General features: G+C 55.0%; 4 protein-coding genes across 4 annotated transcripts; 2 read left to right on the forward strand and 2 right to left on the reverse strand.

Annotated features, from left to right (window-relative positions):
- Positions 1-2,998: 2,998 nt before the first annotated feature.
- J7T54_001554 (putative sensor of dysfunction Rtg2) lies at positions 2,999-6,923 on the reverse strand (the record flags this gene model as incomplete). The annotated part of the gene is made up of 7 exons (XM_051510341.1): positions 2,999-4,685; positions 4,747-5,099; positions 5,364-5,906; positions 6,108-6,189; positions 6,252-6,404; positions 6,482-6,686; positions 6,836-6,923. The coding sequence occupies 7 exons, from the start codon at positions 6,921-6,923 to the stop codon at positions 2,999-3,001; spliced, it is 3,111 nt and encodes a 1,036-aa protein (XP_051358753.1).
- A 462-nt stretch (positions 6,924-7,385) lies between these two features.
- J7T54_001555 (Protein RTA1) lies at positions 7,386-8,377 on the forward strand (the record flags this gene model as incomplete). Its single annotated transcript, XM_051510342.1, has 3 exons — positions 7,386-7,575; positions 7,638-8,232; positions 8,296-8,377. 3 exons carry the CDS (start codon positions 7,386-7,388, stop codon positions 8,375-8,377), a joined length of 867 nt encoding a protein of 288 aa, XP_051358754.1.
- Positions 8,378-8,423: 46 nt separating this feature from the next.
- Positions 8,424-10,419, reverse strand: J7T54_001556 (uncharacterized protein; the record flags this gene model as incomplete). Its single annotated transcript, XM_051510343.1, has 5 exons — positions 8,424-8,462; positions 8,506-8,892; positions 9,147-9,357; positions 9,561-9,736; positions 9,793-10,419. 5 exons carry the CDS (start codon positions 10,417-10,419, stop codon positions 8,424-8,426), a joined length of 1,440 nt encoding a protein of 479 aa, XP_051358755.1.
- A 1,151-nt stretch (positions 10,420-11,570) lies between these two features.
- J7T54_001557 (3-hydroxyisobutyrate dehydrogenase) lies at positions 11,571-13,677 on the forward strand (the record flags this gene model as incomplete). Its single annotated transcript, XM_051510344.1, has 5 exons — positions 11,571-11,656; positions 11,713-12,301; positions 12,361-12,538; positions 12,590-12,801; positions 12,862-13,677. 5 exons carry the CDS (start codon positions 11,571-11,573, stop codon positions 13,675-13,677), a joined length of 1,881 nt encoding a protein of 626 aa, XP_051358756.1.
- Positions 13,678-15,217: the final 1,540 nt, after the last annotated feature.

A 15,217-nucleotide genomic window follows, 5' to 3' on the forward strand; every position in this document is an offset into this window, starting at 1 on the left:
TGCAAAATATTTGCAGCACGAGTGGAGCGACGCCAAGAGAGACCTTTGCCGTATGAATTATGTGGGCCAATTCCATTGTACTGTCCCACACCTGGTCCACCCACCGCTAATCATCGCCAAATTTGATGTGTTGCCGGGCCAATTCGTGATATTCGTGAGGAGGGTGTGGTGACTATCCTTTTTCAAGCCTTCGCCCAAGCCTTCGTCAACCGTTCAGACATCATGCCGGAGCCTTCGCGTGTGCAGCCAGCCAGAAACAGGCGGAGACCGGCCAGACGGCCTCTTCCTGAGTCTCAAATGCCTACACAGTCGACAAATGAGGCTAACCAACACGACAGCCTCGCCACGCAGGCTTCATTGTCGGGTGTTGAGGCCAGCCAGAGCCCTCAAACTAGCCAGTCAACCCCAGCCACCACGCAGTCAACAACCCAGCGGTCTGGCACCTCTAGGCGAGGGGCTAATTGGACCAAAGCACAGACCGTGACCTTTATGAGGCTATTGCTAGAAGCAACCCACGATGGCCGTCTGAATAGCCGTCGCGACTCGGTAGTCAGGGCTGTGATAGAGCAGTTGATACAGCCTATGAGGGAGGCATACCCAAGGAGGGCTTGGGGTGTCAGGATGCTCGAGAATCGGTATACCTGGTGTAAGCAATTTTGGCGTGCCTTTCGAGACCTAGCGGACAGGAGTGGTACATCGTACGATCACGATACTGGAAAGCTATCAGCATCTCTAGACACGATTCGTGGCTTCAAGGAAAGATATTCTCGTCACGCTGGCTCGGTGCTGAGAGGGCTCCCTATCGGGCCAGGCGTGGATATCGACACCTGGCGAGAGGTTTGGTCATACGACCGCTCGGCCGGGAACTATATCGCGGATGCTGGCGACGACGATGCCTTCGCTACTATGGAGAATCAAAGGTCAGCAGCTAGGCCGGCAGAGGTTGAGGAAGAGGGGGAAGAAGAGACAGAGGCACAGCGGCAGCCTGGCGAGGTTGAGGTTGAGGTTGAGGTTGGGCCGGCCGCGGTAGATGAGGGGGGTGTTGAGGAGGGCGAAAACTCTGAAAACGCGGCTCCAATAGAGCCAGGTCCGGCATTACCATCAAGGCTGGCTAATAGCCAGCCTCAACCACCAGCAAGCACCACCCAGAGCAGTGCATCAAGACAGAATAGCCTGGATGAAGCGGGGATTCAAGGGCGTTCTGTCACATCGCTCCAAACAAGCAGTCAAGGCGGCCGGCGGCAAACAAGGAATGAACGTATTGAACAATCATCTAGAGTGGGTAACTCCATAATTCAGATGGCTGATGCGCTCACTCAACAACATTCCCATGTTCGCGAGCATAACGTCTCTTCGAGGGCCGTTGGAGCCACTGATACCGAAAAGGCTATCCAGGATGCCGAGACATTTGCCGAGCGTATAGATGTCTTCTTGTTCCCGTTGTTGGTCGAGTGGATAGGGGAGAATCCACGTAATCCAGTGATATGGAACAGTATACGGTCGGATGCGATGAAGATACGCTGGTGTCGCATGCAGTTCCGTTGGCATTCTGAGGCTATGGACTCCGAAAGGCCTGAAGTTTATCAAAATATTTTCGCCGCTGAAGAGGGGTAATAAGAAGATGATATTATCGTTATTATTAGGCATGCTAGGGGCTTACTTATTTCTGATAATATTAACACCACGAATTTCGCTTTGATAACCTCGCCAACGCCTCTCAACAGCCTTAAATATTATATTGCTCCCATATCCACTGGCTTATTTTCTTCCTTAGATCGGTACCCGATGCAGCTGCCGCTAGGAAGACATGTGCACTTCTTGCAGCTTCATCGAGCCTCGACCTCTTCGAATCGTCCGACCCCAACTATGTGCCAGGGGCCCTAGAGACGGACGAGTACCTGACAAATAACGTATTAGAGTATCGACCTCCTCCCGCCAGACCTTCTTATATAACCACCCTGATAACGCGATAAAGTTCGAAAGACTTGTATAAGTATATATAATGGCAATCTGGTCTGAGAAGTCATATTCCGCGGCACTGGTGCGTATAATCTTCCACTTTCACTTACATTTACCGATAGCCTGTTCCACCATGGTCCTCAGCTGAGAATGCTGGAGGTTGAATAGTTCTTTCTCATCCTCTGGCGGTCTATCGCTTATAGCGAATTCTTGGAGACGGTACAGGCCATTATATGGAACCATACAGATCTTCCTCATGCCAAAGCCGCTGTCTCCCAGATAACAACGATGCTCAGGTACCTCGAACCTTCGTTGCAGAGCCTCTATAAGCAATCGCCGGTCATTCATCGAACCCTCAGCCCCAGCCATCACGTATGTGAATATCCCATCGAAAGCCACCGCAACCAGCACATTCTGGGTCACGTTTCCGTTCCGGTCCTAGAAACGCTGTTGCATGTCTCTTCGAATATGAGCCGGAACGTGAGTGCCATCAAGACAGCCCACCGCACCGTTGAATTCATGGAGATCCTCGTCAAGCTCAACCGCCGTGGAGACATAGCCTGATGGCAGCGGCCAAACAAAGGTCTTGTGCAATCTCCTCATGGGTCCCTTGATACAATGAAAGATACGTGATATTGTACCACGATTAAGGTGAAAGGCCCTCGCGGCGTTCCGGTGAGTCTCATTAAAGGCCATTAGCCATAAGAATACTAATACCCGTTGTTCAAGTGTGGTATATCGACTTCCTTGTGCTAGCGTGTGGTCTCGTAGCCATTACACGAGGTCAAAGAAGGTGGCCTTGGGCCCAGGAGTCCACGCTGTGCTTCTGAAGCCTCAAGGCAAGGGGCAGGAGTAGTTGGCTTAGCATCGTGCGGGCCGACAGTCAAGAGGGCGATCAAGAGGCCTAGTAAGACTTGGCTGACTGCTCGCTCATAGTCGCTTCACCGAGTTGATTGAATCCAAAGCCAGAATCCATACGTCCAATTAGGTATCGACGATTTCCAATGACCATAAATGCCCACACGCAAAGTCAAACACCTTAGATGATTCCCTCCTCTGACACCGTCACCTTGACGCGCAATCCCCACGCCGGGTCTCCCTCCCAGTTCTTCTTCTTGCCCGCCTTTTCCACCTTACGCATGTTATCCTCAATTGTCTTCTTAAAGTGCGCCTTGTCGTTCTTGACCTTTTGCAGCGCAATAGTCAGCACAATACCATCCTCGTCCTTGTCCTTGCCCGCATCCGACGTCCAGTCCGCCGTGAAGAGAACCGTGGGTCTGGACGCGTGAACTTTGCCCGTCGGGTAGAGGCAGGTGATCAAGAAGCCTACGCGGCCGAGATATTGCGCCCACCAGACGTCCTCGGGACTGACAATGTCCCGTAGCGCCTGGCGGAAGTCGACCTCGCGCGGCGGCAGCTCACCGCGGTACCGCGCCTGGAGAAGCAGGGCCAGTCGCGCGCGGTCCTGGTGGGAGACGCCATGTGTCGAGGACATGATGCCCGTCGACGTGCTGTACAGGGCGGCCGCCGACGCCGTCTCCTTGGACATGAACATGTGGACGTACATGACGTTGGCAAAGGCGTCGATGACATGGTGCCCAAATCCCGGAGGGAAACGTCTGCTGCCGTCTGAGGAGGGCTCGGGTATGGCGCTCTCGAGTAATCGTTGGATCTGCTTCCTGTTGCCGGGTACGAAATTGCGCGATGCAACCTCGAGAGGCGCCTGCTTGCGCACATTGACGGGGAGCTGGCGGAAAAGAAACCCCTCACGCACGCCGCCTTGACAGAAATGAGCCTCCTTGAGACCGAGGGGGATGGCCTCGGCGAGGACGTTGACCAGGAATGCCACGGCAGGAACCTGCGACCGGCGTCGATCGGAGACTCGGAAGAGGTCCTCTGCCGCCTTGGCAATCTCCTTGATCTTCTCGGTGTCCTGAAACTCCTTGCTGTCCACGGTGTACCCGTTGATGATGGAAATGGGATAATGGTGACCCTTGGTCTGGTTCATGTACAGCAACAGGTATCCCCAGCCTCGGAAGCCGCCACCAGACAAGTAGATGCTGAAGCCGCCGTCCCGCTTGGCCTCGTCAACGAGTATCTGTGGAATCTCCAAGTTCGCGTAAGCATGTCTGAAGTTGCCAATCATTTCCTTCCGAAACTCGGCGACAGCCTGTTTGGCCTCCTCCTTGTCCTTCCCCTCCTGGATGTCTGCAAGCTTCTTCGTGAGCGCCGCAGCACCGTAGGGAAAGCTGAAGCTGCCGCGTGGACTGGTCCTGATGAAGCCGTTTTGGCTGACGATCCAGCTGATCTGGGTCGAGCCGCCGCCGAGGTCCATGACCAGTCCCTCCATGGACATGAAGCCACTAGCGATGCCCAGGGCGCCGATCTGGCCTTCCTCTTCCTTATCGAGGAGCTGCACGCCGATTCCTATGGTTTCCTTGATGGCGTCGAGTAATTCTGCTGAGTTCTTGGCGACACGCGCGGCCTCGGTCGCGAGGATGTGGATCTGGTCGTCGGCGACGTTGAAGTCGGTGCAGATGACCTTGAACCTCTGCAAGGCGTTGCACACGGCATCAATGGTCTTCTTGGGTATGGGCACCTTCTCGCCAGTCTCCTCGTCGAACTGCGCGTCATACAGCGAGATGGACGAGCGGTACACCATGACCGTAGGGATGATGCGCGTCATGGGAGGGGAGAGATCTGAGATGGAAAAACGGATGCCGTTGCTGCTCATTTCTTCGCATCAGCTTCCAAGTCTTGATTGGGCCGCAATTGATGTTCTCTCACCTCCCCATGTCCACGATCCCGACGAGCCGGTCTCCGTGGCCCTTCCACGGCGGATGCCCATGCGTGGGCGCGACTGAGGACGAGGGAGAGGACCATTGTATGCTCTCTGCCTCGTCAGGGGTGAGGAGCTCCTCAAAGTCAGATGAGTCAAAGCCGTCTTCCATGGTCGAGATGGTCTTGAGCCGAGTTTGATGTGTGACTTGAGCGACGACAAGCTGGTGTGAGCTGAAGCAATTGGGGAGCTTGATGGCACCATCCGCCAGCCCCAGCCACACCGTCATGCCACGCCACGCCACACCGCATTTGGCTAGGCCATGTGCCGGGCCTACCCCGTAAGATCGAATCGAGTTCGACTAGTAAGCCAGCCTACCCTGTAGTACTGTGTCTTCTGAAATCGCCAGCTATTGCTATTAGACTCCAGCAGATTGCTCAAGATTGACAACACGCCTGGGCCACTCCAACCACGGCTCCCAAAAGCCCCCCAGGAGCTCGGTAGTAACGGAGACAACGTCGCGTCCCCATCCTTGGATGAACCAGTGCTGATCAAGATGATGTAGCAAGGCTCCAAAGTAAGCAAACAGAACAAGCGCAGGCGGTTGTCTCTGGTGTAGACGTACAAAGTACTCCTCGGGCGCGAAAATGAAGAAAAAGAGCGGACTTGCCCAGCCACGATTGTAGCCCCGACTATGCACAGAGGCCTCGTCCACTGTCGTGAAATGCTCGAGGTACATGCGGCAGCACCTCAGGGTGTGCAGTGTCTCATCGTAGACGGAATCTCCCGCTGCGTGCGCCTGTGTGGGCACCCACATCTCGCGCAGCCGTTGAAATGGCGAATCGTCTGTATGCACGTCTGGCTCGAGCTGGTTCCAGATGCCAATGTCAAGTAAGTGTCCCAGGGGGCCCAGTCTTACGCGCTCGTAGACTTGTACTACGATCGTCTTTACCCCACGGACAATAGGTATCAATTCTGTGCCCAGAGCTCGAGAATGACGGGCACGGGGGTCAAGGTCCTTGTCGGCGATGGGGCGGAGTGTGGCCAGCGTGTAGATGACGTTGAGTGATGCGCAGGCAAACAAAGCGTTGCTGGCTTCGTCGCTCGGCGCGACGGAGGCGTTGCTGCTTTCATCGAGGCTGAGGTTGTGAATCGCGCGCCGGAAATCCTGCAATGAGATGTTGTGGTGACAAGCGGCGTCCATGGTCCGCCGCGTTCGGCAGTGAGGGTTCACATGGGCAAGATGTAAGGCTGACAGACTGAGGATCCCGTGCATGACAAAGGGTTCATGGAAGCCAATGCGTGGAAACACAACCTGCCAACAGTCGTCCCCTTGGTCGGAGCTGTAAATGGTCCGACTTGCGCTCACTGACCAATGGTGCAGGAGCAGCATATCATCCATGTCAAAGGAGCATGCTGCGCCTTTCAAGTCTCTTGAGGAGTCATAGGGGCTGGGGATGGGAGCCGAGCGCGGCGTGCTCGTGTCTCGCCGACTGTCTCTTGGCGACGGTACGGGTGCCTCTTGAGACGCAGAAACTGGAGACCCTGCATGAAGACCAGTGACAGGTCCTTGATTCCCCACGCGAGGGGCCTGAGAAGCTGTTGGATAAACGCAACAAACGTCATGTCGGATGCAGGCATGGCATTTGGGTCTCTGCTCGTCACACTGCCACTCAGAAAGGGTCCGTCAGCAAATGATTGCTGCGCTTGATCAGGATGCGCGGTGCCTGCTTGCGTGCATACCTTGATCCGTCGACGTCTACACTCAGAACATCCGGCTCGAGATTTCCTGTGCGGCTTTCGACGGCTAGCCTTGGCACGGGCTGGTCCTCGCTCGACTGGCGCCGTCGAGGCGCCTGGTGATGCCACAGTTGTGCCCATGAATGGACAGCGTAGTCGGCTAGATAGGCCGACTGGCGAAGCGCGAGGAACGAGAGAAGAGACGTGACTGGGGGTGGGGGCTGCTCATGGAGTCATGGTAAATGAAGGTGCACTGATGAGAACGAGAAACGAGGCGACTGGGTGCGCGACATATACGAAGTACGAGCCGCGCTTGTGGGTCTCAAAGGCGCTGTAATTACCCATTTGGGAAAGTACCTTCGAGGTTGAGTGCGAGCTGTGCTGCCTGCCTACCCTGTACGTTGACACTGCTATATGCTTCTCGTGAAACAATACAATACTTCATGTTTATCTTGGGGTAATGTGACCAAAAGACTGACTCATTGTTGCAATCCATCGCACTTGGCTGCGGGTCCAGGGTTGCAGGATCAGTTGCCTGCCCATATTGGCATGACTGTGTCGTATATCGTATTTCGTTCACAGTCGTTTAGGCTTGCAGGGGGCCATATCAATCTGGCTTCTTCCGTACGAGTCGCACACAACACAAACAGGAAAGCTCTGTGAAAGATGAGACTGCGCTGACTTGAAATTAAAGATACATTTAGGTAGATGTCTCCACATAATTTTGATACAACCTCTATGTTTCCCGCTTCCCAAGATCGGGAGAATTCTAAAAGATGGTTTACGTCCGTCCTACAATAAATACAAGCCAGCGCTCTCGCAACAGCAATCGACCTCTGCAGCGCTCTGAGGCAATTTCACGAATCGAAAAACACGTCTTTCAACCCCCTAACTTCAGGCCACCGAAATGAGCGACCAACATGGTGCCGCTGACATGGACGCTGGCGAGATCGACTTCAAACTATACCGCTACACGCCGTCTCTCCCAGCTGCCATTGTGAGCGCCATCGTCTTCGCGATATTGACAGCAGTGCACGCCTGGAGACTCTACAGAGCACGCGCCTTCTACTTTATCGCCTTTACTGTTGGGGGCGTCTGTGAGTTTTCAGCCCTCCGGAAAATCGATGAGCAAGTCCCCCTGCTAATACTTGCGACACAGTCCAAACCGTAGGCTATTGCGGTCGTATATGGGGTCACTTTGACAAAGAATCCTTGGGTGGTTTCATCATCCAGGCGATCCTGATCCTCGTCGCGCCCGCCCTCTATGCCGCGTCCATCTACATGATCCTCGGCCGTCTGATCCGAACCGTCCACGCACAACATCACTCCCTGATCCCCGTGCAATGGGTCACGCGCATATTCGTCACGGGCGATGTCCTGGCCTTCTCGCTACAAGCAGCAGGCGGCGGGCTCTCGTCAGGGGGCAGCCTTGAGATGTTTGAGATGGGCGAGCATATCATTATTGCCGGTCTTTTTACGCAAATCGCCGTTTTCGGATTCTTCGTGGTCACTTCGATTCTCTTCCACCATCGTTTGAGCCGGTATCCGACCGTCGAGGCTTCGCGTGGCTCCATCCCCTGGCGTCGGGATCTCTGGGCTCTCTACGTGACAAGCGCCATCATCCTTGTGCGTAGCGTCTTCCGAGTTATTGAGTACATCCAGGGCAACAAGGGATACCTCATCTCTCACGAGATATTCCTCTACATCTTCGACGCCATCCTGATGGCGGCTGTCATGCTCATCTTTGCGATATGGTATGTGGGCCATCTCGACTCAAAAAGGAACTACCAAGATCATTGGGAAACTACTACGGATAGTGGCCATGAGATGCGCGCCCAAGAGGGAAACGACAGCCGCGACAGTGCAGGGCCGTTGAGGGGAAAAGGGCCAAGAGGATAAAAGCAGTTGTTGCTGTTGCTGGGAGGCAGAAAGGGTCGTCTATTCTTCACCCAATACCATAGGCATTTAGAGAGTAAATGAAAAGCTACCTCGAGGAGAATAAAGTATGACACGAAAGCGACGACTACCGCGACCGCGCCCTCGACGATGAACAGCCACTTCCAGCCGCGGATGCCGTGCGCCATGTCGAGATTAGAGGTGATGGCCCCGGCAACGATACCTCCAAAGGCACCGGAGAGTACGGCGGCGGTGTAGAAGATGGCGAAGCGATTGCCCAGCTCGGCCTTTGTGTACCAGCATCTCAGGAGGTACAAGACACCGGGGAAGAAACCCGACTCGATGCAGCGAAGGACGAAGCGAAAGCTCATGAGAGCGCCGTAGGAGTTGGACACGGCCATGACGGCACAGAGGGCGCCCCAAAGAAGCATGATTGAGGGAAGATACTTGGACGGTGGCACACGGCTCAAGATCATGCTGGATGGCACTTCGCAGATGAGGTACCCAAGGAAGAAGATCTGCCCATGGTCAGTTTCGCCACATCGCCTGGGGGCGTTGGACTTGCAGAGAGGATCAAGGCGTATTCATCGTCTGCCAGAGAGAGATCTACGCCCATGCCGGCAATCTTCGCGATGCCCTTCACAAGTCAATATCGCGGTTCTCGGTAGAGACAATGATGTCCCGGAGTGACTCACAATGTTGGTTCGATCAACGTAGTTCAGAATGTACATAATCCAAAGCATGGGCATGATAGCAAGTCGATCTTGCGAACGAGCTTGCGCTCTTCTGTGTTGCCGACGACATAGCTGCGGATGGCGTCGGCGAGCTCAGTGTCGGCTTGAAGCGTGTCCTCCTTGGTAGAGACGTTCTCCTTCTCGTAATCCATGGCGGTCGATTCGCAGTGAGATAAAGCTGTGACCTGTCGAGGCAGGTGGTGGTAGATGATAATGCGAGTCCTGGTTGTAGGATGCGCGACGTTGGGACTATATACTTTTGGTGAGTCGTGACGTGACTCGCAAGGCCGTCTTCATCCTCCAAGGTTCAATCCTCATGGGGATCTCTCCAGGTCTTGTGGAAGAATCCGAAGTCTGGAGCCTGGATCATGCACTAACCACGGAGGAAGTGGTGATGCTTACTGAGACGGGTCTCCCATGTCTTCTTCTAGAGCAGCAGGTCGGCATCATACCGGCGGATGCTCTCAAACTCGTCGTTGGCCACAAGTCTGGACCGTTCCAGCCCAAGCGTATGATATACGCGGCTGAGGATGCGAAAGACTAGCGACTTGGCTGTGGAGGCGATAGCCCGCCTGCTGCGCACCAGGAAGGTCCAGGAAGCTCTCGTGCCGCACAATGGTGACATCCTCTGGGATCACGGGTGGTCGCCCATAGGCAATGCTGAAGTGATGGTCGCACACATACAGCAAATAACATAAACGAGCCTTGTCGATGTGTTGAGACTTCTCCTTGTCGAGCGCGCGCTCTGAAGTGGTGCAGATTCAGCTCGGTGGCGACGCGGACGGCCAGGCCAGACAGCTTCCAGCTAACGTCAGAGAGCCAAAAAGCGCCAATGCAGAGGCCACGGACGTCATCGAGAATGTGGCAGCGCTGGAACATGGATTGGCTCACCAGCTCAAGGAATATTGGATAGCATAGATCGAAGCTGCTACTGTTGTCCTGTGCATGGAGGGCCGTGACAGCGAGGATGGCAGCAGCTAGCAGCGGTGAAGACTCGCGTGCAGAGGAGAGGCTATCATGAGTGAGGGCTATGCCAACCCAAAGATAGGCATTTAACGTTCCCTTGAGTGCGTTGAACAGGCTCTCGGCCTGCTCCAGGGGCACGCGTGCTTCGTCTATAAAGTCCGGTTCGCGTGGCTGACCCGCGACTGCCTTGTGAAAGCCTGTGCCGCTTCTGATGTTGCGCAACTTGGTCACCTCGAACAGACTGGCCATGGGAGCGTCCGTAATGCCCCTGTCCGTGCTCTCCCTGACCGGGCCACCAATGCCAGTTTCTACCACCGCTGCCTCGGGCGAGTTCTCGTGCGTCATGGCTGTGACAGCAGGCGCTCTGCTTGGAGATGGTCCCGTAGAAGGGCTGATAATATGTTGAGGCAGCACGGGGGCAATATTGTGCGTGGGTTGAGGGTCTCGTTGACAGGCCCGCATGTTTACCGACATTCTTTGCAGCTCAGTCACCGTATTCTGCGATGATGAAATCTGCTGCTCAACACCCATCCTTCATTCATTCTCAGCATCCAGCAGTGTCTGGAGACTCCTGTTGACCACAAATTCGAGCCCTTGACGCTCGCAGCGTGCACATCGCGGTTGGCCAGGCTCCAGATCACACTTGACCTTGCGCGTCTGGCACTGTTGTTTACCTGCACGTACAGGTTAGGCAGACTGCAGTATGAAGCAGCAGCAACGCGTGCTCAGTGCTCGTACGCTGTGGCTTTTCTGGAGATCTTGGACTTGTGGGCCGCCTCGGCGGGATCCTCGAACCGCGCTCTCTTCATCACAGGCGGCCAGCTGGCTAATCAGACGTCGGTGCCAGATGCAGGTTTCGCAGGTGAAGATGCGGGCAGAGCACCGCTCTTGTTCTCCAATTTGTCGGGGAAGGGATGCGGGAGTCCGGACTCCGGAGACCGCGTGGAAAAAAAACGCGGCAGGGACATCGAGCTTCTTGCGCGGGGCAAAGGCAAGGCCCCACCACTGAGTTCCCGCGGTGTTCGTTCCGCACCGCTGTGGGAGCCCTCACGTCAATCTCACCAGACATGGAGTCCAGGAACCAGAGTCCACTGCAAGTTCAGCAAACCCCATGGCTCGTACCCGTCGAGATGCGGATTCTCTATAAAAGGGCTCGAACGCCCTCGAGCTCGCTCATGATGATGGCTTGAACCCCCAAAACCACCCATCGCCTACGACGCCTACTCCCGACATCATGGCTCACAATGTCGAGGATTCTAGCCTAGGCACAGACACCACGGTCAAACTGGCCAGTGAAAAAGAAGATTTGGTCCATCGCAAAGTCAACTACTTCTCGGGATACTCTAGGTTCAGCAACACGTGACCGGCGTGCACATTGCAGCAGCGGCTGAAGCCATTGGTCTTGCAACCAAGGCTGGGCTTGCACCAAGGGACGTTTTCGACATCATAAGAACACATCAGGGAGTTCGTGGTCATTCAAAGACCGCGTGCCACAGATGCTCAATCAGGATTGGGCGCCAAGATCATCCTTGGACGCGGCTGTGAACAATATGGCCTGTCTCACTCGCCATGCGTCTATGAGGTGGGACATGTTAGGGCTGTCCGTACGGACGGAACAGTGGTATTTGCAGCTCGCAGTCTTCAATTCCCTCTCCCGGTGGCTTCAGTGGTGAAGCAACTGTACATCGCTGGTGCTGCGCAAGGCTACGGGAGCGAGGACGACGCTGCTCTTCTCAAGCTTCTCCTGCAAAGAGGTCATGCCATCTCAAACACTGAGCAAACGGTACACGAGGGAGCCGAGCCGACGCCTGTCACAGCGCCGATGGAGATCGTCAGGGGTGGAGTCGTCGGTCTCGGCGCCATGGGCCAGGGCATGGCCGCTTCGCTCGCAAGGGGACGGTTCGACGTGTGGAAGCCATTCGTCGACAAATTTGTGTCCGCAAATGCAAAGGCAACCGCAGCCGAATCACTAGCCATGGCTGCAAAAGATGCCGACATGCTACTACTAATGGTCCTGAACGCTGCGCAGGCAGAGGATGTTCTCTTCGGCTCTGACAAGGCCGCCTATGCTCTAACCGACGGCGCCGTTGTAATTCTTGCCTCGACTGTGCCACCTTCGTTCGCGTGCAAGTTGAAAGGGATGCTGGGCGACTTGGGCCGCAATATCGGAATGCTCGACTGTCCTGTGAGCGGTGGCGTGGTACGCGCCGCGAACGGTACGCTTATGGTGAGGCCATGATGCCCTTGTACATGTAGCTTGATTGATATAGATTCTGACATTCGCAGATCATTTGCTCTGCAGACGAGCCAACGGTGGACAAGGCGCACAGCGCCATCCTGTCTACGACCGGCACACCGACCAATCTCTGTGGTGTAGGCGCAGCATCATCTGTCAAGATGATTAACCAGCTACTCGCCGGCGTCCATATTGCTGCCGCAGCTGGCGCCATGGCACTTGCTGCCCGTTGAGGTCTCGACACGCGTCAAGTTTCTGATCTCGCTTGCACGGGACCAGCTTGGAGCTGGATGCTCGAAAATAGGGGACCGCAAATGCTCGAGGCGGACTGGATGCCACACTCGGCGCTGACTATCTCTGTCAGTGATCTGGGTATCGTGCTGGACGAGGCCAAGAAACTGGAATATTTTGCGCCCATCTCGTCAGCCTCACACAACCTGTACCTGGCGGGTGCGTGCAAGGGCTGGGCGAAAGATTCGGACGCGGGCGTCGTGCGTCTGTGAGACGTCTCTGTATCAGAGAATGTGTCACCCAAGTCCAGCAAACTGCAGACCGAAACGGAGACAACTCTCATCAAGCCTCTTCCCGCCAAGGACACGCTCGCCGCGCTGCCCAAAGACTACTCAACAGACGTCCTCGACGCCAACCGTCGGTACGTTAACAGTGGGAGCGCGCCTGTGCTTGTGGTGCTGGATGACGACCCCAAGAATACACAGACCTGCCACGGTATTAACGCGCTGATCGTCTGGGATATTGAGACGACCGGGGCGCAGTTCGAGCGCGATTCGAGGGCTTTTTTTTTCATCTTGACCAACATTAGAGCCCTTCCACCGACAGAAGTCAAGGCTTTGATTTTGGAAATTTGCCAGAACATCAAAGAGGCGGCGAAGCAAACCGGAAAAACATTCGAAATCGTGTTGCGCGGCGACTCCACGCTCCGTTGCCAACTTCCTGAAGAACCAATGGCAGCAGAAGAGGCTCTTGGAAAGTTTGATGACTGGATTATTGCACCCTTCTTCATGCAGGGAGGCCGCTATACGATAAACGACGTGTATTACGTTCAAGAAGGCGAGATTCTGGTACCAGCCGGCCAAACCCTCTTTGCACAGGACGCCACGTTTGGGTACAAGAACTCCAACCTACGTGAGTATGTCCTCGAGAAGTGCAGTTCGCGGTTCAACTGCTCGTCTTTCGCGTTGGTGACGCTCGATGACATCCGCACTGGAGGCCCCGACGGTGTCAAGGCCAAGTTGCTTTCACGACCAATTGGTCAAGGCACCACCGCTGTTGTCATTGTCAACGCAGTAGTCGAGTCGGACATTCGCGTCTTTGCGGCGGGACTACTGGAAGCGCAAGAGGCTGTGTAAGCGACGAGGGTCCAAGCTGGCTGTCGTGGGATTTGACGTGTCTAATCTCATCAAGTCAGCGGAGTCGGCATCTCAAACCATTGCGGCTGCCACCATCACGGCAAATACAGAGATCGCTTCGGGCCATGAAACACTGGTCATGACTTCGCGGACACTCATCAAGACGTCTGACCCGCTCGGCTCGCTTCAGATTGGGTCGAAAGTAGCCATCACTCTTGTGCGAATTCTACAGGGCATCGAGACACGACCGCGGTACATCATCGCCAAGGGTGGTATCACGTCGCCAGATGCAGCGTCCAAGGGGCTGAACATGAGAAGAGCACGAATTTTGGGGCAGGCAGCACCTAGTGTGCCGCTATGGAGATGCGACGAGGCCACGAGTCGCCATGCTGGAGTGCCATATGTGGTGTTTCCAGGAAATGTAGGGACTGAGGATACGCTGGCAGATCTTGTCAAAGCTTGGGATGTCCGAGTAAAGTCAGGGAGACAAGTCACTCATTGTTCAATCTTTTAGGTAAGAAAAGAGGGTTTTGGACAACCCAGCAACACACATGACCCCGACCAATATCACGCCCTACGCGCCGAGCCGGCCCTCCCACTCAACCTCCTCCCGCCACTCCTCCTGGGCCCCCCCAGCCCTCGGCTGCCGGGGTGCCTCGACGGGGGCTGCGCTGTGGTTGCTGCGCGGTGCTAGTGACAGAACCCAGTTCTAGAGTCGGTATGGACTCACGTTCCCACCAACTGGCGGCCCTCGTCCATCGAGCCCCCGGTTGGAACGGGCTGTGCCACTAGGGGGGGAGGAGCTGGCGGGGGAGGGTGGTTGGCCCGGGGCGACCCGGCGGAATTTGAAGATCAGTGCGCTGGACAAAGGTAAGTATCTTGCAAACTATGGTCGAATCTCGGAGGTCCAGTCTTGATGTACTTACAGTGCCATTGTGTCAATGATGTTGAGGAAGAAAGAAAGAAGAACAAGCCAGCCACTTGGCAAGCCTCGAACTATATATACGTCGGAATGGATGTTGCTGATTGGAGCGATTTTAAGTTTTGTTTACAGGCATCTTACCTTCTTGGTAAGAAGGTAGATACTACCTTCTCTCTTGGAGACTCCTACAGCAATTGCATTTACTTTAGGTTCCTTCGAGGGAGGGGTTGGAGTTCTCGAAATGGTCCGTGGAGGATACCAAGGGACGCGCCAGTTGCAGGGGCTACTGAATTGACCATGTATACCAGGTATGTTTCTATGTATCATGCTCAACTGTTTTTGGAAATCTCACAGCCTGCCCCTCTTGTGTCTATTTCAACAACTTAATGCCCCAGAGCAACGGGATGTTATGCTTCCAGCGCTCGACCTCCAACAATTAGCGTGGGCGACAATGACGCGCCACGCGGAGCCTTTGGCGGATGCTTCGCCCTTGAAATTGGCAGTTTCTGGCAATCGTTGTAAATGCACTGATAGAAGTCGTTGGTCAGCGCAGATTCTCTCACAAGGTGGGATGATCCAGAATAAATGATTAGTCTCCATGTTACCTGTGCGCCTTTG

This window comes from Emericellopsis cladophorae (assembly GCF_022114955.1).
Source record: "Emericellopsis cladophorae strain MUM 19.33 chromosome Unknown NODE_92_length_55358_cov_115_213889, whole genome shotgun sequence".
Classification (NCBI taxonomy): domain Eukaryota; kingdom Fungi; phylum Ascomycota; class Sordariomycetes; order Hypocreales; family Bionectriaceae; genus Emericellopsis; species Emericellopsis cladophorae.